This window comes from Lethenteron reissneri, chromosome 25, assembly GCF_015708825.2.
Source record: "Lethenteron reissneri isolate LAM-NWPU_2019-01 chromosome 25, ASM1570882v1, whole genome shotgun sequence".
Taxonomy (NCBI): Eukaryota; Metazoa; Chordata; class Hyperoartia; order Petromyzontiformes; family Petromyzontidae; genus Lethenteron; species Lethenteron reissneri.
Genome location: NC_083803.1, coordinates 8,179,924 through 8,205,523, shown reverse-complemented (window position 1 = coordinate 8,205,523; position 25,600 = coordinate 8,179,924). Strand labels below are relative to the sequence as shown.

General features: G+C 41.9%; 1 protein-coding gene across 1 annotated transcript in view; it reads left to right on the top strand.

The window, feature by feature from the left end:
• The window catches only part of LOC133347154 (neurexin-1-like), a 281,972-nt gene extending 274,513 nt beyond the window's left edge, over positions 1 to 7,459 (top strand). The window contains 1 exon segment of the mRNA XM_061559187.1: positions 4,862 to 7,459. Within this exon segment, the coding sequence (XP_061415171.1) occupies positions 4,862 to 5,730 (869 nt within the window). The 3' untranslated portion in view covers positions 5,731 to 7,459.
• Positions 7,460 to 25,600: the final 18,141 nt, after the last annotated feature.

Genomic DNA, 25,600 nt, shown 5'->3' with positions numbered 1-25,600 from the left:
CATATTCCCCCTACTTTCCCACTCTCACCTACCCCCTTCTTCATCTCAAACGTAGAAACACCGCACAGAGCCAAACAAGCGTAGGCCTCCATCACACACACTTCATCACAATGGTGCATCCTGTTTTCCTCAGTATATATATTTGTTTAAACATTGTATATTACCATGGTTGACATGTTCAATGTATGTCATATTCATTTAGCCATATATGTGTCATGAGTAAAATGTAATTTGTGTTTGCTGTGTTTGGTGTGTTTATTTGTTATCTTTTTGGTACCAATAGAGCTTCCTGAATAAAAATAGCAGGGTAAATATGTCATGTTGAATTATTTGGAATGTACTCCTTAAACATGTTATTTCTGTAAAAAATAACATTTGTGCATTGGAACATTAACACAGAGGGCACTACATAGGTAATATATTGGCATTACTTCCACAAACAAATGCATAATTTAAGCACCCTAGCCTAAAACATAACATTGTCTTCAATCCTCTGCACTTTTATACTGGTGTATAGGAGCTACACCACACAAGTGCTTTACTTGTGTTTGAAAAATAAATCAAGCTAAAATACTAATGATTTAATTTAAATCATGCTCTCAAATGTAAAAATTAGTTTTTTTTTCTCCGAGGAAGAGACGTGACATTCCATCCGCCACATACCTTTATAATCCAGACCAAGCTTTTACAATGAAATATAATGCAAATTAAGTTAGATTTGCATATAAAATCAATTAGCTTACGATTTTCCTTCCAACTAACCCAAATTAAATGTGGTCAGTTCAAATTTGTGTTAATTGGACCGAGAATGTTACGTGGCACTGGTGTTAGTTTCATGTTATTGCTTGTCTGCTGTTTAAATCAGACGTGCAATCTTAATCTTGTACATCGTATTTACTCGATTGCACTAAGGTCTTCAACACTTGATTGGGCTTATTGTGTGGCTTGAAGACCTACGCAAGAGAGTCAACATACCAACGAGTATATATGCAAACCCGTTATTCTGCAGATAGTTTATTAAACACTCACCGTTTATTTAGTGGAAATGCGTTTCTTGATTAAATAGCAATAAAGCAATACTTGATCACAAATAATGTATCAATTTTGAAGATGGTTAGATTGCTGAAATGCTTTAATATAATCCAAGTCACTGACTGAAAAAATGTTTTAATTATAATTTCTGAAGCAGTAGCAATTCAACTATGAATACATTCCATGGTTCAATCATGACATGCTTACTTTATTTTTTAAACTATAATCTAGATATGTTTGTTTCGTTTGTCTCCACTGGAAATGTTTTTTTATTTGCGAATCATTATTTGCTAAACGTATGCAGGCTGCCTTCGTCAAACGCCTTAAAGAGAAGCCCCCTCTAGGCCATTTTGTCCATAATTGTGTTTTAAAATACTTCTGCAGTATTGATTTATTATTTTTGGGGGAATCTACTGTTTAATTATTAAATCACGGTCCGTGTCCTCATTTTGTATGGAGGATTATTGGATATATCTACTGGATGTGCTGGAAATTCTTAACGCTACTGTATAGTATGAAAAGAGAATGCTATTTTTACTAAAAACTATATTCAGCGGATCTCCCCATGGCAGTTATATACATGAGTAAAAACTAACGTAACTGTCCGGCAACAACCAAAAACAATATTAGAATTTTCATTGTTAAAAATAAAGAAATTCCAAGGATTGTTTTTTTATTATGCAAAAAAAAAACTCCAAGAACTCAAACATTACACCAAACATTTAATGTCTTTACATTATGTGCCTGTGGCTAGCTATTGTCAAGTTGCACCCGAGTCAAGAGCCGCATGGCTCACAGGGTTATACCTAGATTGGAAGTTTTCGTGACTGCAAGGATCCATACTCTTTGGTTCTTTCGATAAAGTCACGTGGTTGTCCCCGCCTGATGACGGACGCTTGTGTTGCGCCCGAAACATCGTGATTTAATTTAGTTATTTCTATTTTTTTTATGTATTTAATTCTTATTTAATATTTTAATTTTTTAATTTTTTCACCTACGTGACTTTACCGAAAGAACCAAAGAGTAGGGTTATACCTAATAAATGAAACTGAAGCTTAATATCGGAGTTTTAATGAGGCATGGGAAAATTCTATAACCCAGCCAGTTGCTTAAAAACACGTCTAATTTCTAATGTCTACTGCATACGGTTTGCAGAAGGCAGCCTACAGTCCTGTACTGGGTCATTGTGCATTTTATTGTGCCTCGTGTTGCACGTCTGCTATTTATAAACGGTGTTTTGTACGTTTATATGTTCCCAAAATGCAACTTACTACAAAGAATGCATTCAACAGCAGGGTGGTGTGATTTTATTTTTTTCTGATAACGTGCAAACGATTACTTCATGCACATATTTCAGATTTCATGAAACTTACATCAATTGGGCCCTCACTGAATGTCTTTTTTTTATCTGCATCATTCCCATATTGTTCTCCAAAACATACACATGAATTGTCCTGGACTGGCATATGAGCTGTTTGGTGTCATCCTTTGTGAGCTTTCCCTTTTCACATGTTTATTTGCCCGTTGCTGAAGAGTTACTCTGGGGAACTGTTTCCATTGGAAATATATAAGGATGAGTGTAATAAGAAGCTCTCTAATAACTTGTATTCGATGAAAAAAAAAATACCAAGTCCATGAACAGAAATAAAATACTTTGATGGAGCAGTAGGCCAAATACAAGTTACTGTCAGCATGTCTGATCTGTTCAGTGTCAGCTTGTGATATTCACATCACGCAGCCTTGTGTTTATATAAGAGTAAGAAGAGTTAGCTCAATAATAAGGCTGATCTCTTGTAATGACAGTAGTCAGGCTTCAACCAAGCCATTTGCACTCATCCTTGGACGCATGCAAACCTCCATGACCACGTTACCATCCGTTTTAACAATTTTTCCGCACCAATTCCCATTTCTATACTTAAATAAATTAGTAATATTACAAGTGTCTTATTTGTATATGGAACACACCATTACACAACACATTTTTTACACTCACGATCTCAAATCACCAGCGGTACCTTGTTAAACAGGCATGTAACGATGCATCGATTCATCGATTAGAATCGATTATTACGCTCATGATACGCACAGCGAATCGTACGTGTAACAATCGATTACATAGCATGCAAAATGCGGCGTCAAACATAATTTAACGTGGTAGGGGGACCCATACAAGAAGAACAAAGGAACAATACAAATCAGACATTAAAAATGAAACGAACAAAACTGATTCTTGATTTGAATGACAACCTCGAATAGTGATAATCGAATCGCTGGAGGGGTGAATCCTTACATGCCTCAGTGTAAATGCCGGAATGTTTTTAATTCCTGTTCGTTCCTGCCTGCAGGAGTAGTCGGTTCCAGTTGCCAAGAGCTGTCCCGGGAGCTATTCTTCTGTCCACTAACCCAATGTTTTCCTGTCCTTTTTTTTTTGTAAATGACAAAACATTCGAAACACTTTTCGAAATAAATCGAGCTAAACCTTCAAAAAAATCCAGCAGTACGTGTAGAAATATTGTAATGTGATCAGCGAATGTTAGACATAGGTTGAGCAAAACTGTTTAACTTGCATTAAACAGTCACTTTCGATTGTTATTAATAAACAAAACCCTTCACATACTTAACTTTTTTTTTAGAATGTAATATTACGGTACCACATTTTACACATTGACATTGGTTAATCACTTAACATAAAAAAACACCTCTGAAACAGTTCCCCAAATGTGAACTCTGAGCAAGTCCACGATGAATGTTGCGTTGTGCTGCGTGCATGGATAAGTTGCAGGTTAGAGCTGTGTGTGTGTCTGCACTCATCCAAGCTGCACACTGCCCCCTGTCTGCTTTCCCGAGTGTGAATGCTCATTGTCGTCTGTGTATCTCCTTCCTTTCCTTTAACAGCAAAAAGCTCAAATGCCGGCAGGGGGCTTGGTTCACCAAACACGTGGACACGGCAAATCAGTCTCATGTTCACTGCCCTCCTGCTAACCCATCATGCATTGCATGCCTAGGGGTAGTTGGGAGTACAACAGCGCTATGTTCAGTCTAATTGTAAGCTTGTCCCACCTATCCATTGCTTTGAATGACTCCAAAGCCAAAAAAGGCTGGAATTTTCACATTGTAGACAAAAATTGAACACGTGCATTTAGCCAGTGCTGCATCTATAAAAACAATTATGCCTCATTGGTACAATAAATCGATTTGAAATTTTCACCCAGGAAGGCATTACTAATAACGTGTTCAGATATAATGGATTTTTTTGTGCAGAGATCAGTGTGATGCCAGTTTATTTTATCTGGACGTTAAAATGTATACTGTATGCCATTTCATACTCAACTTCGCAATGTTTGCACAGTTTACGAAAAGACTGTTCTCCCAAATACATTATTATGCAACTTTTACACATTTTTTTCTTCATGCAAAAATCATGCGGGCAATTTATTGATGTAAGTTGACTGAATTATGTGTTTAAGCTTTATTTTTTGGACTATCGGGCTAATATTAATGTAAAAACAGTTGCCTTTTTGATAAAAAAAAATTCAAGAAGTTCTAGATATGAGCTTATTTAAACCCCAATCGCCCTGCTTTGTAAATGTTTGACTTTCTTTTACCTTTGTTACTTATTGTCTTTTGTAGTTTTTAGTGGCTCCTTCCTATAATTGCTTTAAAAAAAACTTTGTTGCTACTATCAAGCTTTATATTTGTAAACTGTATTTAAATAGTTTTGATGTTGTGTGTGGTTTTTTTTACACTCACTTTACTTACTCTTATAGTGTGGGCCCCCTCCTTCATTAGGCCTGACTACGCTTCCTCTCTTTCTGTTTTCTCTCTGCAGGAGTCGATCTAGTTTACCCAGTTATAACAGAAGACCCATTAGAAACACCTCCACTAGCCACCCACACACCATTCATCCCCCCTCCCCCTACCTACCGCCCCTACTACACCGTGCTGAGCACCACCAAAGAGTCGCTGGCTCTGTCCCCTGGGGCAGCACAGCCCTGCCTCTCGGATCAGGATGATGATGACTGTACGGACAGCACTCTTGTCTCGGGCTTTGGCTCGGGGGAAAACTTTGACTCTAGCCTCCCCCCTACAGACGACGAAGATTTTGACCGTGCCAAGGGCTTTGATGGCAGCCAGAGGGCACGTGACCCCAAGCTCGACGCTAAGGGCTTTAGGCCACCAAGTGTGGGACGCGGTCGGAACCCCTCTGCTTCCCCTGACCATTCAGGCCCCGCCGCTACGCCCGAGATGGCGGTGCACAACCTTCCTGCTGGCAATATGAAGCCCTACCCAGACGGCGTCTTGCTCCCGTTCCCAACGGGCTTTGACAGAGAGAACCCAAAGCTCAGGAAGGCCCTTGTAACCTCGCCAATGTTCCGTAATGTGCCCACAGCTAACCCCACTGACGCCGGGCTGGGCAGGGGTGCCCCCGGCGCTCGGGAGGTCATCCGCGAGTCCAGCAGCACCACGGGGATGGTGGTGGGCATCATCGCCGCCGCTGCGCTCTGCATTCTTATCCTGCTCTACGCCATGTACAAATATCGCAACCGCGACGAGGGCTCCTACCATGTCGACGAGAGCCGCAACTACATCAGCAACTCGGCACAGACCAATGGGGCAGTGGTCAAGGAGAAGCCGACGAACAGTTCCAAAGGCTCTGGCAAAAGCAAGAAGAACAAGGAGAAAGAGTATTACGTCTAAAAGAAGAGAAAGAACAGCGGCAACAGAGAGGATGCGAAACCAGAGACCGCTGGGACTCTTATTTGGACTGCTGATGGGATGATTTTTGCGGTGATGAAATAAAAGAAAAGTGAATAATGGAAAGGAATTTTAAAAGTATATAAATTATACAGAATTTGCATCTTAAAAAAAAAATAGAAGATGGAACACGAGAGACTCGGGATTGTAGGTTATACTACTCAAGAGAGAGCAAAAAAGACTTTACTTTCCTCGACCATTATGCTTATTTGTTATTTTCTTCCTTTTGCAAATGAACTGCCGTCATGGACTTATTGGTGTTCAAGAAACCAAGTGAACTTTGTCCAAAAAAAAACTGCATAATATCCCTTTAAAGTCTGTGTGTTTAATGCTTAAGCATGTAACTGGTATCTAAGGTGATCATTAAGGGGACATTTGGTGTACAAAGACATAATGATGAGAAACTGTAAATGTTCTAGTGTTGTTTCTCAGTAATGTTCCGTGCTGTTTGCATTGCTGTGTATACAAATGTCATTGTTGAAAGTTGCAAATCCTCTAAATAGATTTCTAAGTTTAAAAGAAAAAAAAATGGACAGCTTTATTCTGGAGCATTTTGCAGAACAATTGCGTATAACATGTTGAAGTTAAGTGGGTGCAAATGTTTCACAGATGCTGTTATGTTAGATAGAATTTGACAGACTGCATATTAGATGTTTCTTATATTTCTGTTAAAGATAAATATGGATTATAAATGCTCAATTGCAACCAAGCACACTGACATATCCAATAAATCATTTGAACATTTTAATGCTCAAAAGAGGTTATGATGGAGAGATTTGTATTATATATAGCATATATATCACATTCCACAGATACTTGTGAGATACATTTGACAAATAAAATCTAATTACATTTAATGTACTTCTTCAAAAAAAGCACACTTTCCATGAAAAAATTACTAGTATTATTTAACTTGATTGAAAAATATAATCCAGTACAAAAACAGCACAAGAGGGAGAAATATATATATAATAATTTACTTTATTTTTTATCGTTAAGATTTAAGATAACGGTTGTTTACGTACTTAAGTAGCCAGCACAAGCTATTAAGATTGCACCTCTCTTTAACAAGGTCAAATCAATGAATAAAAATATTGTTCTTGTCGAAGCAAACTGACTTTAGTTTTGACGCAAATCACAACTGTTTAAACACCACATACATAGTAAATCCAGACTTGTCGCTGAAGTTCCTATATTGCATATGCACGCGCACACACATTGCACAAAGTGCGCGGTCACAGACGCGACCAACATGTTCATTTTGTGAATACGACAAAAAGTGTCATTAAAAAATAAATCGGTCGCACAACAAGGCCTGAACAGCTACGTGAGAAGGAGACATTTTAGGATGTTGTGCGTCGTGTAATTCTGGTAGATCGCTGTCGTCTGATAGACTTCTATACCTCATTTTGTCCATTCCACGCTGACAAGTTGCAACGTTCACGGCTCATTTTCTTGTGGCCATACCTTTGTTCCTCCTGAAGGTGTTGGGCGATCAGCAAAGCCTCAGCTCCTCTCATGTGTTGACCTGCCATGGTGGCTTCCAAATGCTGTTTTCTGTAACACACTTTGAATATTTACTTATACTTTTGTTTTATACTCATTTGCTCATTGTTGAAACATTCTTTTTTATGTTTAGCAACTGCTTAGCAATAAAAGGGTTGTTAATCTATGTTTGCTTCTTTCCCATAACAAAAAAAACGTGTGACATAACATGTGCGGATAGGTATGCACAAATCGAAGGAGGCATGATCAATTATTGGCTTCTGACTGCAGATGAAATCACATAATAAGTCCTAGTTATATATATTTTTTGCAGCAAATGTCACCTGCCATATAACACAATTTTACCCTTTGTAATGAAATTGCATTGTTTCTTAATGAAAAGTTGCTGAAGCGGCATTTCCAGATTAATTAGAAGATGGGAACACTTGAGTAAAAGATTTTTTTTTCACGAATGCTAACCTTGGTAACAATGATAAGGCTTGCATTAACGTCAGCTGCTCTCATCACGATTCCAGTGGCAATTTGGTGGATATATATGCGACATCGGGATTGGTCACCACTACCGCTTTGTGAACCCAGTAGCTCTTGAACGTGTCGTACAGGGTGTAAGTTACCGTGTGTATGCTGCTTAGCAGGGTACCTTGTCAAGGCCACCCTGTGGGCATGTGCGTGTAAGTGTGTAGATTCTGTGGGTGGTTAGCACACTCTTATGGACCTAGAAACATGCGTTTGATCCCAGCCACGGTTAACATCGAGGCGATTATTTGAACTGCTCCATTATTTGAACTGCTCCAGACCCTCTCCCCTTGGTTGAATAGCAAGTGCAAAGTACAGTTTAAACATCAGCACTGGGGAGACATAGGCGGCTGTGTGCCGCGCAGGTCTTAATTAGGTGATTCATAACAGAACTTGCCCCACCACTGGTATTAGTTACATGAGGGGGATCTTTGTATTTGTAAATTCGACCGGCCACGGCTTCTGTGGGCCACATCCCAAACAGAACCTCCTCCCCTACCCTCCAGTTTAAATCGCTATGGCACCACACCCTGTGTCAATATCAAATAGCCATTTCTATGATTACGATTGAATTTAAAGTAAAACTCCAATTGAAACTCATTTGCCGTGCTTATGAAACCGCATGCACATGCTATGGGATATGAAGGACAACTGTTAAACATTTCCCTGTTCAAAGACAGTTAATGTAAAGTTGATAGTAAGTACGATTGCAATTAAAATACGGTAAATCCCAACAAATTTAAAAAGCCCTGTTAAGACACGTGTGAGTGTATGAACTATGTCCATAGAACAGAACTGACGCGAAGTACAATTCATACATTTCTAAAGCTATTTCGGGCCATCATGGGGGACAAACATATGCCGAGAGTAAAACCACCCTTGTGTAACAAAGTGACTGAATTGGTTCTAGATTTGAAGCTTTCGTGACTGCAAGGATTCATACCCTTTCGTTGTTTTCGGTAAAGTCACGTGGGTAAAAAATTAAATAAATGAAAACAACTAAATTAAATCACGACGTTTCGGGCGCAACACAAGCGTCCTTCTTCAGGTGGGGACAACGTAGCGAAATCACAACTGCTCTTAAACCTGTTGCGCCCGAAACGTCGTGATTTAATTGAGTTTTCATTTATTTTTTACCTACGTGACTTTACCGAAAAAACCAAAAAGTATGACTGAATTGGCTTTTCATACTGCGGTGCCACGTAGCCACTCGTAGTGCCACAAGGATGATGCAGGAGTAGTGAGCAAGGTGGCAAGTAGACCTGCTGTAAAAGCATAATGATTCAATGTAACCTCTAAAATGCATTTACCGTGATAATATTAAGGCGCAGGGAGGATAGTGGCTACCTCAACGTTCAGACTGGTGGCCATAAATTTGCCGTACCCCTGAAAACCTCACGAATTGCCTCTTACCTTTAAAATCATTCCCATGTTTTCAAGTTTCAAGCTCATTTTGTTTAACTATGTCAACTCAAGAGACCAGAATCGGAGTCTGTTTTGCAAAGTGACCTGGATCACCAAACTAACAAGCAAAACAAAGTAAAACAATTAAGGAAATAGAAATCAGAGGGGAAAAAATAACTGGGTCACGTGATAAATCGAAATATTGCATGTGCTGCATTAACCACACGATAAAAAAACTTTAACATGATGTAATTGTGCCGATCATGGGAAAAGTGGAGTGTGTGCCTTGGGAATGTTGAGCATTTTTAGTGAACAACCGCTCTACATCACCATCTCCACCATTTCCAAAAACAAAGAAAATTATCCCCCGTATAGGCTGAACAGGCTATTGGGGCAAGTGCTGTTAGCGAGCACCAATGAAGGCCGACATGGCACACGAGGGGGTGGCCAACACCGCCTTTGTCTCTCTAGTCGCAACGTTTACACATCGCACCAGGTACTCATTTGTGGCTGAGCCGACCTTACCATCTCACCATCTCCACCACCACAGCCATCAACACTATGAAAGGTAACCAAATAAAAAAATATACAAAAAAACAATTTGCCAATCCATTCACAGACAAATTAGGAGTAGATTGACCAAAAGTAGAAATGATAAAATAAGATTTCACGAAAATTGAACTGGTGAATGAGTGACCAATAAGGCACCATAAGGTGGTGTTGTGAGTTTAAATAGCATTGTTCAATGTTGCCCATTGTCCATTCAGTGTCCAGAGTATTGTACCACTGTGTGGAAGGTCAGCAGTAGTTTTCCTATGATGAGAATGGTCTTTGTGATAAGAATGTGGAATTTTCACCACTGCATCAGGCCCACCTATGGAGATTAACAGCGTGGGGACACTGACTTTAATCTGATCCATTACATATGGAACATTTTCAGTGAAGATTTTAAATTGTTTTCGATGTGCACAGTAATTACACTTTCAAATAAAGACCATAAATAGCATGGTGTCTATTAAGGGGCCAACTTACACACACTCCCTAAGATTTTAATTATTACTTTAAAACCCCTTGGTTAATCCACTGCTGGATGAAGGTCCCCCCCAACTCATTTCGTACCAGTCATAGTGGTTTTATGACCATTATTCATTCCATTGGTCAGTACAGATGAAGGGGATTCCCAGAACCAGTTCTGATATCACTCGTCACTGATGTTAGCCATGGCCAGAAATCAAACTCAGACCACTTCGTTCATAGCAAAACGTTAACCACTGCGCCACCTCTCCACCTCCTCGAATCGTTTCGTATTGTTTATTCATTTAAAAGCACCATTTACAGACACAACCCCGAGACAAAAAATACACTCAATATTTACACTCCAATTCCAGTGAAGAAAAACCTCATAATTGAAACATTGATAAAACTATACATTCGTTAGTGTTGAAATAACGACACGTTGGATGTTTCTGTGGGGGGAATGAACATTTTCGCATACGAGGTAAGTAACAACAGACAGCTGGTGGAGGGAATATAACTTGTGAATTCGTTACTATAAACAAGCTGTTCTGCTGGAGAAAGACTGTACTGTGCTGTATATGGACAAAGTATCAGCAATAATTCCCAGCCCTTTGTCAATCCATTGGTTGGATGAAGGCCTCCCCACACCATGTCGCCTGTTGGTCGGGGTTCTGTAACCATACTTCACTCTACTGGTCAGAGTGAGTTCGTGAAATGGGGGAGGGGAGGCATGACCAGTTTTGATGATATCCATTCACCACTGACGTTAGCCCTGGCTGGGAATTGAACCGAGGTTGTTGGTTTCGTAGCGCAGTGCACGCCACTTTCCCAACCCACAAATAGACAGGAACATTAAAACAAATCGGGCAATATACATGGACTGAATTTAACAAGTAGGCTTCTGCGACCAATATGATTCATAATTGATTTTTGAGTCAGATCGCGTGAGTAAGATGTGTATTGTACACCCTCTTTCACCCGAACGTCAATTAATAAAATTGTCAAGTGAACAAATGTGCCAATTTATCACTGCTTCTGAACACTGCTTGTGTTGGAGAGCAACCCACAGCCATTGGGTACTTTCAACAACAACAGCAAATAAATGATGAACACGTAGACGAGTGTGAAGGGGGCAGCATTCTCAGAGTAATCACACGTGACAGCAGGTCACATTATCTTGAAGTGGTTGAAAGGGAGAGCATCTCGCAGTCTGATGAGGAATGCACTGAAAAGCACGGCTTTGTCCCCGCATGCACACCATGGTTGCTGCCGTTAAACACGACGCACTACTTCTGAATCAGAATAGCATACAATAATTAGTATAATGACTATCCAGTGTAAATGTAGTGTTGAATGAATATAAAAGCACCGTTTACGCAGTCTTTTGAATCATGTAAGAAAATACTTGCCGGTGCCATTGATGTATTCGAGTCAAACTTAACTGTTTTTAGCCGACACTTTATATAAAGTAACATAAGAGTGGATATAAATATCAAGTACGTAGTAGTGTATGATTGGACGTGATCTTAACATGTTCAGATTAACGTCGGGTCACGTGCACATCGCTGAATTTGCTGTTGGTGATTACATGTCCATCGGGCGTGTGTTGAGCACAATCATTCTCATACATTCTGGGGTCTGCTATTATATTACCTGTAACAGACATGGGTAAATCAAATGGAGGCTTAGCTGACCTGTGGGTAACAGGACATTGCAGACACTGAGTAAATTACAGGCAATGCCTCTTTGTATTTTAACTGTAATTTAAATAATAGAGGGAATTCATCTCAAATTTCCATCATTTACCTAGGTCTATATGTTTATATTGTGCAAAGGAAATCTGAGTTAGCCAATGCACTATTATTATTACAAACCGGTTTCCTTACTTTCTTCCGGCAGCAGTTGCAGGATAGTTCAATGGATAGAACGACGCGTTATCCGTAAATTGACCAGAATTATACATACGTTAAAACATTCACAAGTTGCACAAATCTACCACCGATAGCCACTCAAAAAGCAGGGAGCACATTTAATACCAGCCACGATCAGCAGATTATTGCGTGAAATAATCCGACTGGAAATAATGTTCTTGGAGTTTAAAAAAAATGCGTGGGAAAACGTTAACGCAATCCATGAGTTGCGTGTAATTTGCTGGTACTCAACCAGCTCGTGGGTTAGGACATTTCAGAGTAAACACCTACAACGCTCACGGGACACTGAAATATGTCACCCCAAAAATGATGTAACACCTCCCATTTGTCGTAATGGATTGAACACAGCAGTGTTGGATCATTTATATGACAGCGATAGTTTATTTGTGCGGTCACATCAGTAAATGTTTTCGCACGTCTTTCTAGCAGACGGGCACATTTACAACCATATACTGTACTGTAGACCAATACAAGTCCATTACAAATACTCTTAGGTTCTTTCGGTAAAGTCACATAATAATAATATTATTATTAATAAATCACAATCATGTGATTTTTTATTTTATTTCTATTATTATTTCTATTATTTTATTATATATACCTACGTGACTTTACCGAAAAAACCTAAGAGTATGAATCCTTGCAGTCACGAAAGCTTCAAATCTAAAATTCATTACAAATGGTTCAGTGCCACATGCAAAACTCATGAACATGTGAATAAGAATTATGGTGGGATGCTTTGACATACCACCCCACTAACCCCTCCCCTCCCCCCATCCCATCTTATCATTGGTTCTAAGTGTACTCGTTTATAATAGTGGAGATGGAGCGATGATGAAATCAGCTCGTTGTGCACGTATCTGGGTGGATTCTTTCATCGCAGGAGTGTGAGATGTGGCGGCAGTTTGGGGAAGCCTTCATCCAGCAGTGGATTGACCATGGCGGATGATCGTGATGACGATAACGCTGTGTATACTGATAACAGAAATGCACGCATTTAAGACAAATCGCAGAACAAGGCAAACGTTCCTTAATTGAATAAAGCGCTAACTTTTATGTGCATTATATTCATGCGAAATCTGTTTTGCTCAAGAAAAACCTGCTGCAGTGGTGGCATGGTGAGCACATTGTGACTTGCAATTCACAGGTCGCCAGTTGCCTTTAAACTCTTGCCACGGCAGTGAAGTTTCTTAAATCTCACCGCCTTTGTCCAATCTATATATATAAAATCGTTCATGTCTGTCTGTCTGTGTGTGTATTTCGGCCCATACGCACTTTCATTGGACGGCGGTTGCCCCTGGCAACGGCTAGCCACGCCTTCGCCGCTTTCATTGGACGGCGGTTGCCCCTGGCAACGAGTAGCAACTTTTCTCCGAGGGGTGGACGCCATTTTTAATAGCGCGGGGGGGGGGGGGGGGACCGGCACCCGTACCCAGCGTTCGCCGGGTGGGAAAATCAGGCAAGGCGGGAGGCTCTGCACGGTGCTAGGCCTCGACACCCAACACGCCACTCTGAGGTAAATTCATACAAATTTCACGTCCTCTACAGAGTGGCGAGGGAGGCAGAGTGGCGAGGGAGGGACTCAGCCTCAAAACGAGTAACTGGTGTGGCGTATTAACATCGCCACTGGGGAGACAAAGGCGGCCGGGCGTGGTGGATACAAGTCCCGGGCAAAGCCGGGTCATGACTATGTGTGTATGTGTTTATGTGTATGTCTGTGTGTCTGTATGTATGTGTGTATGTATGTGTCTGTATGTGTTTGTGTGTATGTATGTGTGTGTCTGTGTGTGTGCGTGTGTGGTGTGTGGGGAGCGGTAGTGTAGTGGTTAGCGTGCTGTCTGTGTGTCTGTGTGTCTGTCTGTGTCTGTCTGTGTGTGTCTGCGTGTGTCTGTGTGTGTGTCTGTGTGTGTGTCTGTGCGTCTGTGTGTGTGAGGAGCGGTGGGTGTAGTGGTTAACGCTACGCTGCGCTACCAACCCGGCGAACCGAGTTCGATTCCCGCTCATGGCCACCACCGGTCAAGATTATTTGAACCTCCCATAGGTCGACTCAGCCTCAAACGAGTAACTGGTGTGACGTATTAACTTCGCCACTGGGGAGACAAAGGCGGCCGGCCGTGGTGGATACAAGTCCCGGGCGAAGCCGGGTAATACAGCTAGTCCAGTGATATAAATGGGTACCTCACAGTTCATTCGATCGGGAGGTTGCGTGTTTGCTGGTGTAAAGTGTGGTTACATCTGGCCAGTATCGAAGAGTCCCCCGAGACTTCTCGTCCGACTCGCATGGAAGCAGAGTCGGACAGAAATACGTCTGACGCGCCCTCTAGTGGATGCTGTTCTGCCAGCAGTGGTAGGAGCATGGAATTCCCCGGCTGCACCTTTGTATTGCTTTCCGTCAAGGCCGCAATTATCATATATATTGGGGGGAACACATCCCAATCAATATTCAAATATGCTCAAAATGTCCCCCCCAATATGTTGCTATAAACAGAATGTGCTATGCTATGTAAATAAAAACAACAATTTGCTAAACCTTGGCCACAATATCTGGACTTGTCTCCATATAAATCAATGCATAGATTTCTGTTTATATGATTGTGGTTATGGTTGTACTTTATTAATCCCTAATCTCTGCCATTACATACAATGTTAAAAAAGTAAAAACAGAGCAATGTAATACAATACACTATTAGACATTATTGTAAAAATAAATAAAAAGTCCATCCCATGTGTTAGTGAATTTTTTAATATTTTAGGCAGGAAATGAGTTTTCAAATTTAGATTTTTTTTTCTGGGTTGGGACCCCTAGACCCCCTGGAAGATTTGGTCCCCCCCAGTGTTGACTCCATGGCTACGGCCTTGCTTTCCGTAGTTCATTCAGTGAGACTGCCGTAGTATCTAAGGTAGAAATAGGATAGGACACTTCCCCAGTCTCAACTGAATGCTCTCTCGTCGACGACATGTGAGGATCCTGACAAGAGCATGGGGGATGAAAGGGAGCAGTGGATGGGGGAGCGATCATTCAAGGAGGCTAAACCAAACCAGCGTCAAGGCCACATGCGACTTCGGGATTTGCGCTAGCACGTTCCCTTTCGTACTATATTTTGAGATCGCATCGTGTTCAATTGCAGTTGGGTAAACAAATAAATGTGCGTGCACGCTCACAAACGCAACCGTCATTACAGCAACGATCAGCACCGCTCTCCCGTGGCGGGTACACAACCACGGCTGCTGCCCCAGAGGAGCTGCTGTCAAGGCCACGTGCAGAATGGTGACAGCTCGCCGACAAAAGGTGACAGAACAGAGGCAAGTTCTGGAATTGAATTAAAATAAAACAAAATATAAATTCGTAATGAAGGTAGAAAGATCTCATACTAGGACAAGATCACTGCTGGAATTTGAACATCCAAGCAGGGTGGCTCTGTCCTCATGTCAAGAACCATTTTAAGGAAATGTAATAGTGTGGTTATAATTTATTAATGTAAATTCATTGGCTCACAATGCACGCATCGAATTGCATGTAGAAGGTGAATTGATTTTTAAAATTTTTATATATTTTGCATGTAAACAGGTTCATGCAAGGCCCCGTATGAATTTGGGCACAATGAATATACATTTTTGTTGTAATTAGAATAATGTTCTAGCATTTGTAAGTGCACTGCTGGATGAAGACATCCTGACGCCATTTTGGTCGTGACAGTTGTGTGATCATAACTTCACCACGCTGGTCGGTGTGGGATGGTGAAGGAATTATGGGGCCAAAGACCGGTTCAGATATCGCTCACCATTGGCGTTAGCCATGGCCTGGAATCAAACTCAGGTGGCCAGGTTGAGAGTGTAAAATGCTAAGCACTGCTCCGCAGGCACAAAGCACAAATACCATATTCAGCACCAGCGATACAAATTAAAAGCACACTTGCTCATCAACCTTGCCTGGCCTAGAGATGATACAATGAACTCTATTTGAACTGGGTCCTAGGGGGAGCCTAAAAACAGTTGAGACACTTCTCACCCCTGACGTTGCCGGGCTGATAGCGCAGTGCCGCTAACCATTGTGCCACCGCTGCACCCCATAATAAACACATCACACTCTCACTGTGTTCATCTGGAAGCCACTCGCGATACATTTGACCCATGATCATTTTCAGAGGGCTATAGTCAAGATAGGCATTTAATGTCAATTTCTAAATATTTCTCAGAAACAAACATGAAACTAGAAACTGTGCAACTTACCGTCGCTTTAGTTATCCCATAGACAACAAAAGTCATAATGATGATATCTCAGACCAGGAGCCATACCTCAAATTAGACTGCCCCTGAACATAATTAGAGTAGAGCAGTGGTTCTTAACATGGGGTGCACACACCCCTGGGTGTGCGAGATGCCCTGGATATGTGAGACAAGCCAGCTTTGTTTAGAAGGGTAAACCATCGAAACACAGATTAAACACGGATACATAAGTACAACTACTTTGTTTCATCAACCCTATGTATTTATGAACACGATACATTGTTTAACGATTGGGAACCAAACGGTTGCAAGACTCAGTTGCGGCTCGTGAGATGTCCACTAAGTGGGGCTGTTGTGAGTGACCTCTGAAAAGATGGTGTTCGAATTAAGAGTAAACTCCTTAAAAAGTGTTTTTAAAACAACAGTTTTAGTAACAACTTCGTTTAACTCAACGGTCGAGAAGTACGTCAATGATGCGGCGCCTGCTGCCACATCAACGCTTTCTTGAATTAATTGATTACTTTATAAATGAATCTTCAATGTACAACTTTTTGTTTGTGTGGAATGAGGGTGCCCTTAACTCGTACAGGTAGGAACAACAGGTTCCACACTGCCCACCAGGGATTATTTGTCTGTCTGTCGTGCATATTTGTCTGTCGTGCACGAATGCGCTGTCCACTCCGAAGGAACGTGTTTAACACGGAGCAGGCGCGCCTGAGACACGTGGTGCCAGCTTCTTGGGCGAGGCGATTCCAGAGTTTATTGACCACGGCGTTGTTTACCTACACAAATATATATAAATAATGCGTCGATACAAAATGAGAATTGCTTTAAAGTAGCAAATGTATTGATGAATTGATGCCGATTTTGATACAGGCATGCATTGTCACCGGATCTGAGTGCGTGTGCAAAATGTGGAATTGATTGGACAATGGGAAGTGGACGAAATGTAGATTACAAGATTTGACCATGACAAAATAGGAGTCAAGTTAAGTAAACCCATTGAAAACCCTCGTCATGTTATTGGCCTTCCCGTGAACGTGATATAACTGTCTTATCAACCAACGGTAGGCATTGAAAACAACACGAAATAAAACAACAAGGCACTCAAATTCAGTGGCGGCTCCTGCAAAATCTCTCAGGGGGGGCAAATGTCTGGATGATTGATAAGGATAAGGTCCACCCATGCAATGGATAAATTAACAGCTTAAGCAACTTCACTTCTTTAATAATAATGAAAAATAAAGTGACTCTTACAATACATCTTGTTTGTTTCTATACTCACTATTATTACAATCCACTCAGTTTCTTTTATTAAAGATTCCACTAGGTGGCGACAAATAATATTGTTGACTGAAACGTGCTTACGTATGATGACGTAGGCACGTTAGTGCGAGCCCTCCTGGAAGCCATAGAGAATGCATTGGAGCGCCCGCCGTTCGAAAAAAACATCTTTGAATGTAAGTCTATGGGAACACTCTGGGCGATTCTCAGCCAGAGTGAAATCGCCCAAAAAGAGGCGGTACTCCACAGAACGTGACATGACGCTGATTGGACTATATCCAGAGGCACAGTAACAGCTAGCGTAACTCTGTGGTTGAATGACATTGGTGGTGCGTCGCCCAATCGCCCTAATGAAGAAACCGCCCCTGCTCAAATTCTCTCTCCATTCAATGGAATATTGAGGAGTGACTCTACAATGCTCGTTGCCAATTCTTCGTTTGCTGCCACTGCTGTTGGTGTCCTCCCAGAGCATGCAGGCCGTGAGCTGCTGTGTTCAACACGGCGCAACCTCGTGTCGTGCCATCGTCTCGTCACTGCCACGGGCGCCTTTCTCACCGCCCTGAATGGGCCTCAAACGGCGTGGCTTCAAATGCTGGAAGCTCATCGTGACGAAGCAGGGGACATCTCTCACTCGGACGCCTTCACAGCGAGACCTCCCCGAGGCACAAGTCAGCAGCCTGTGGTGTTTGCAGCGGTTTCTAATATGAACGACTTGAAATTTTATCTTCATTAGGCAATTCACATTTTTTAACGCAACAAAACATTTATGGAAGATGTTTTTTTTTCTTTATTAGAAAAATAATTTCTCATCTCCTTACCTGCTTGCTGGGGTTGGCGCATCAACGCCCCTAGTGGACGAACCGCGCCTGGTAGATAGAATTTAAAAAAATGTTAAAGTAAAAATGATGCATTGAAAATAAAAAAAGTAAAAAACCCACGTCGTTTTGAACCAAGAATATGAATTCCTGCAGTCACGAAAGTTGTATGGCAAGAACCCCTGCCGGAGGAGAGTGCTGCAAAGATGAAGAGCACATTGCCATTGAAGACACTTAATGCTGTACACGTATTCGTTTAATTGTCCATTCAGACTGCATATGGACACTGACAGAGAACACGGAGGAAAGCCTCGCTCACACGACTCCTGTTGGAAGGGCCTCGACTATAGGGAAACCGAGAGAGGCCCTTTAGATGCTATATTCTTTGGGTCTTTTGCTAAAGCCACATTGATAGAAAAAATAATCATAAAATAATAATAAAAAATTGAATGCTATTTGGCATCATCTCCCTTGCCAGCCAAACATCTTGGAAGAGGTGGGAAGTAATCACTCGTGACCTAACCATGCGTGACCTGTCAATCGACAAATATTGCATACTAAGGATCGAAAATGCATATTCAATGCATTTACATGTATCATCCATTGACGTGTTATATAAAGCAAGTGACAGTCTGCTGGCGTTTGGATGTACCGTACATATCTCACAGAGGTCGGGCATCAAGTGCTAGATGTCTTGGTTACGGAAATACCATGTTGCATACACACACAAACAAGTCTTTCCTCGAAGACAACTCCAATGGGCAAAACCACGATTTAATACTGAAAAATAGCGCGAGCATTCCTGAGTTTTGGTTAATATGTAACATGCACAAATCTGGTTGATCTGCAGTGGAGAATATTTAACTATATCCACTTTGACCAACAGAGGGAGCACTGCAATCGCAAATCAAAAAGAGAACATCACCGCTGGCTGGGAGCAGAAAAAAAACGTCTTTGACCTCATGGCAATATGTTCGCTAAAGGACATGCGACAATGCTACATCACCATCAATGGCCTGAAATAATAATATAATCACACGGTGATCATCATCAGCCATGGTCAATCCACTGCTAGATGAAGGACTCCCCCAAGAAGCCGCCATCTCTCACGATTTTTCGATGTCATGGATAAGTCCATTGTGTATTATTGTAATGTGTCAACTAAGGTATGCTGCGCTTACAGCACTGCACACACGTGTATGGATTGTTAAGCTGTGCAGCGCAATCGTTTTAAAATGTTGCTTTAATAAAGGATAGATCATTGCGACGAATACCAACGTGGACCAATGATGGAACGTTGTCTCCTTGAATGTTTCCGAATCCATCCTGATCGTCACCGGACAACGTCTCACCACAGCCACGCTTGCTTGGAGCAGGTTACTGGCTGGCTCCATCATTCCATTTCTGTGGCCACATCAAGTTGCTCAGCGTCACTCTCGCCTCCACCTCATCCTTCGACAGTCACACCAAGCACATGTATGTACGTTGAACTTCTTTCGCGCCGTATGTAGCCAACCGTGCTAATCGGAGGTGCGGGGGAAGGACAGCAAACGAAGCACACAAACAACAGTTTGAAAGAAGTTATTTTCCAATCTAGATTTAAAGGTGCATTGCTCCAGTGGTTTCCTGATATCGGAAGGAAGAGCATTCCAGACGGCCGCAGAAGCACATCTGAAAATGTGCGATGCAGTGACCGTCTTTGTTCGATGGCCATCAAACATCCGCTAATGAGGATGACCGGAGTTCGTGTAATGGTTCGTGTTCCTTGAGATCACCAAGGTATCGTGGTTCATTTGTGGGCAAGCATTTTCTGTGGAATGAGTGCGACCTTTTCATGTATTCGTTCAGCAACCAGAAAGGCAATCCAGCTCAGCGAGATCACATGATCAGATCCCACAACGACTACGTAAGCGGCCTCCGTCATTCACGTCCACTCATCACCGCCGAAATCGCCGATATTGCAATACCTTTTGCCTGCAGCGTGGCTACCTTGCTGATACCGCCAGGCAGCATAAACTATCACGCGACCTCTCGTTATAGTCGCAGAGGCTTTTGGCTGCTGGCCATCGAAACAAAGACGGTCACTGCATCGCACGCCCTCAGACGCGCTTCTGCAGCCGCCTGGAACGCTCTTCCTATCGACATTAGGAAGCCACTGAAGCAATGCGCTTTTAAATCTAGATTGAAAACTCATTTCTTAAGAACAGCTTTTTTGTGTTTAGTCTGTTGTCTTTACTCCGCAACCTCCGATTAACACAGTTGCCTACGTGCGGTGCGAAATAAGTTCAACAACATACAATGCAGCATCCCTTGTTGTATTCCCTCAACCTTAGTTCACCCACTATATGCTAGATTTGAAAAAAAATACTTTATTGCTGAATCCCTTTGAATCTTCTCTGAGTGCAAGTTGAACGTGGCCAGGTATTAGATAAGTTGACTTCCACGTTCTGGTGTCATGTCGACTCAAGGCTTTGCAAATAGAAAACAGACATTTCCTTAAACCATTGTGAAAACTCAGAGTGGAGATGACTTCATTAGTGTGCAAAGCAAAGGAACACATGGCACAATTTGCACGCTGATGTGAATTCTACTTCCACAATGTATGTATTTATGTTGAACTTCTTTCGTACCGTACGTAGCCAACCGACGGTTTGATAACAGTGCAGCACAATCCATTGCTGCATTTGTATGCGTCTACATCTATGCTGCCCAACTTCGGCAACCAGCATTGACAAGCGTGGTGGAGTATGGTCAAATGACCCCCAGGAGTTGTGGAGCTGCATGACAATGGGGGAGACCTTTCATCTAGAAGTAGATTGAAAAAGAGCTTAAAAGTATGCAATGTGACATATTACAAGATCAGTGAGAGAATATGATTGAGCAAGTTGAGAAGTGATCTGTGTAGTGCTTATGCCACACTAACACCTCCAATTAGCACGGTTGGCTACGTAGAGTACGAAAGAAGTTCAACACACATACATACAACACGTGTTGTGTGCATGGGTTTTCTGTGAGCACTCTGGTTACTTAACAACCTAATCAAACATCCCAACTCGAAACTCAGCTAGTGAATGTGAAAATTAAACAGTATACTTGCTTAACTAAATACATAATTGTGTTGATTGCATATACGCTGCCTTTTTTTTACTACACACATATTTTTTCAGTTTGGCGAGAATGAAGACTTCATTATTCACGAAATTCCCTCCAAACTTGCTAAATAACTGTTAACTGTAATATGGAAAATTCAACATCTGATCAAGTGCCAAACGTGTTCATAAAACCAAACACTAAACAACCACATACCTCTCTGAACCGAAATTCAGAGAGGTATGTTTTCTCCTTAAATATACATTTTGTCAGAACAGACATGTGATGCATAGTACAAAACATCCTCATGACAAAGTTTATTTTTATACTGCCACCGCGAAGATTGAGAAATGCCAATGGGCCTTCTTCTTATTGTGTAAATTGAGCCAAAGCAAGGCACACGCCAAAATTTCTCGGCCGCCACGGAGATGGAGCAATGGAATCAGCTCATGTAGAGGTGTTTGATGGGTTGTTGCATTGCAAGACCGTGAGAGATGGAAACAGCATGGAGAGGCCTTCGTCCAGCAGTGGATTGATCATGGTTGATGATAATGATGATGCTCACTGATTAGTTAGACGATCGGTAGACCACGTGCAGTGAGACAGAGTGTGGGTATTCAAAGACCACTGTGCAAGAGAAGGCCAACGTTCCCTCTAAAGGGGCTCCCATAGCGGTCTATTTACTGGAGGCCCTTGCAGGGCTTCACTTTTCCCTCTTAGTAGCCTACAAAACCATGAGGGCATGTCTAACATTTAAACGTGCATGCCTATGGAAATGACCTCCTTGTTTGCCACGGGGCTTATTTTTTTTATAGGCATTGTGTGGAATTTGAAGCCGTATGAGGTAAAGCCTATATATAGTCTCGGATTGCATATCATAGAAAATAATATCAAAGCATGTAGGAAAAAGCATGCAATAAGGGTAACTGCAGACAGGCTTTGAAGTAGTAATGTTTTCAGTCAAAAGCATTATTCTATAAACATCTATCTTGTTACGTTCCCAAGATTAAAACAGAGCAAGCCCATGGTTTGCTCGCATTTAAAGGCGCCAGTTAATGGCGACGCGGTTGCACAGTTTTATATTTTCAGCTTTGTTACCAAAGTCAAAAAACATTCCTTGAAATTAGAAGCAGGGGAAAAAATGCTCAAGGACTTCTAAAAGATAAGTGGATGATGGATATGGGTGTCCACAGGCCCAGGGAGATTATATCACTAATGGAAGCCGATGATGATCCTTAATAATATAGTGTGGTTCGATTGTGTATTTACTACATGCCTGCCTGCGACTTCCTGGAGCCAGATAACTACACGTTCTTTTTATAGAATAGTCTACTTTAAAAAAACATAACTAGATGCCTAAAGAAGAAAAACAGCTCAAACAACACACAATAATATTGCACAACTCTCAACATTAAACGTTTGTAAGACGCTAGAACATCATTCCAACAACTTTGAGGTGTGGGGGGGGGGGGGTGACATAAATTGTAGAGGTTAATGAGAAAATGCATTTTGTGTAAGTAGTTTAGAAGTGTCTTTGTCAGGACTATACAAATATCCCCAAAACACATTTTTTTTTACCAGGTCAGAAACGGATTACGATAGAGGTGATCATTATATATTGCGTATTTATAGGTCAGGTTGTGCACTTATGAGCGTGATTTGAATAGTTATGTATTATTTGCATTTGCGTGGAAGAGTAGGCCAAATTACAATCCAGTGGAGGTTCTTTCTCCAGAAGTGGAATGAGTACAACAATTGCAGGGCTGCACCTTTAATTTGTTATTTACATGAAGGCGTGCATAGTTATGTATTTAAGGCACTTGTAAAAAAACATGTACAACTTGATAATGTCTCACATAAAAAAAAAACAAATCAACCTCCACGTATTGGCAAATCGTGTTTCATTCCTCAATATATTAGCCCTTGCATGAATATCCGCACCGGCATAATTAAAGCATTAAGTGTAGCCTGAGAGGAACAGAGTGTCTTGAATCTGCACGAAACGTGCTTTTAAAGGTCCCACACTTTATAAAACATAAGCACGCTTTATAGTTAAACAATATATCCCCGTTATCTTTTGATATGAAACAGCAGTGTGCTGAAGGTGTCAAAACAGTGTATATAAACACAAAGCGTAAAAAAACACATCTTTCACGTTTTAATCCTCCAGTTGGAATATAAAATCCTATTTAATCTCCGGTCTCTTCTGCTCAAACTCCCATCCAGTTACGCCTCTGAAGCGGGCATGTGAACTCAGTGGCTGTGCTAGGCACCCTCAAATAAATGAAATGCGGAGGATCCCAAAGAGCCCGAGGTGCCTGGGATTTGCGGGGAAAAAAAGTGCTCCATCATATATCCGTTGGAATCCTCATACACGTAAAAAGCTAGATTAAATAAAAAGCCAATTATTGACTCATATTGTTTGCATCAAATCTCACTATATCTATATCTCTTGTCTATGTATATACCATATTATCAATAGCATTTCATGAATTGAAAACCATCCCTCTACAACTACTTCTGCTTAGGGCCCCCAATGAGCCAGCACCACCACTGTGTGGACATGTACGATGCACATTTATCTCCAAACCCCATCAGTATCCACGTGGTTTGCCGGTCTGCCCAGAGAGGGGTGGCAAAATGGGCAAAGTTTCCTGGGCCGTACACAAGAGAGTGCCCCGCAACCGATCTGAGGACGGTGGAATGAGCGGGCTAGCCCCACGTGGCCTCCAGAAACCTCTGGGCGGCCCTGGAGATCGTTTCTCTGCCTGCGATGGTCACGCAATCTGGCACAGACATTCATCCTTTGGCCTTGTTGTCGCCCACACATTCTGACATTGTGCTGTCTGTAATCACAAAAGTGCAATCACGCTGCCTGCATCTGTTCTCTCTGCACGTACGCTACACAATACTTGATGCACCTCCCTCTGTTGTTATTAAAGGTCACACTTAATTTTTTTTTAATTAAATAGCGATTGTAATGGTGATGCAATGGTGAGCGCGCTGCACTGTGAATCTGGCGACTGGAGTTCGATGCTTGGCCACGGTCCTTCACTAACTAGTGTGGGTGAAGTATGGTCAAACAACCCCATGACCAACCATGGCGTGGGGAGGCCCTGCTATATTGGTGGTGGATTGAGAATGTCTGACATGTTCTGAATTTTAACAAGGAATAATCCAAACATAAACACAATAGGATGCCTACTCATTGTTTTTTTCGGTAAAGTCACGTAGGTAAAAAATAAAATAAATCAAACCAAAGAGTATGAATCCTTGCAGTCACGAAAACTTTAAATCTAGAAACAATAGGATTCCGTGGTGAAATGTTATATACGCTCATGGTGTTGCGTACAGGAAAATAGGTGATTTCAGGGCAGGCGACAAGGGGACGTCAGCCCTGGAAGCTGTGCGTTAGCATCGATTTATTTTCGCCTTGTGCCTCTCCTAACCCAGATTTTTACACTTTAATGTCAGTCACATGTCACTTTCAAACACGTTTTTAATTAGGTCCAGATGGCTTCTCATATCGCCCTTGGCGGAGTGTTTGTGTGTGTGTGTGTGATGGAGAGCTAGCAACGGGGGGACGAATGCTTCTTAGAGCAGGGAGAGAGAGCTCACAACTCGGCAAAGAAGTAGCAAGAAGAAGACTGCACGCTCCAGGAGTGAACTCGGCTCTTACGTGTGCGTGGCTATTTGGACAACGAGGGGAGCGGTAGTGTCGTGGTTAGCGCACTGCGCTACGAACTCGGCGCCGCGAGTTCGATTCCCACTCACGGCCAACATCGTCTCGTTGTGGAGACAAAGGCGGTCGGGCGTGGTGTCGTCCACCCAAACCCCCTCGTGTGCCGTGCTGGCCTTCAACGTTGCTCGCTAACAGCACTTGCCCCAACAGTTTGCCAAAGGCTATACGGGGTATCTTTGTCTTTGGACGTCTGCAAATGTTTATGCGCGCGCGTGCGCGTGTGTGTGTGTGCGCGCGCGCGAGAGAGAGAGGGCATTTGTGTATTATACCGTGCACTGGCA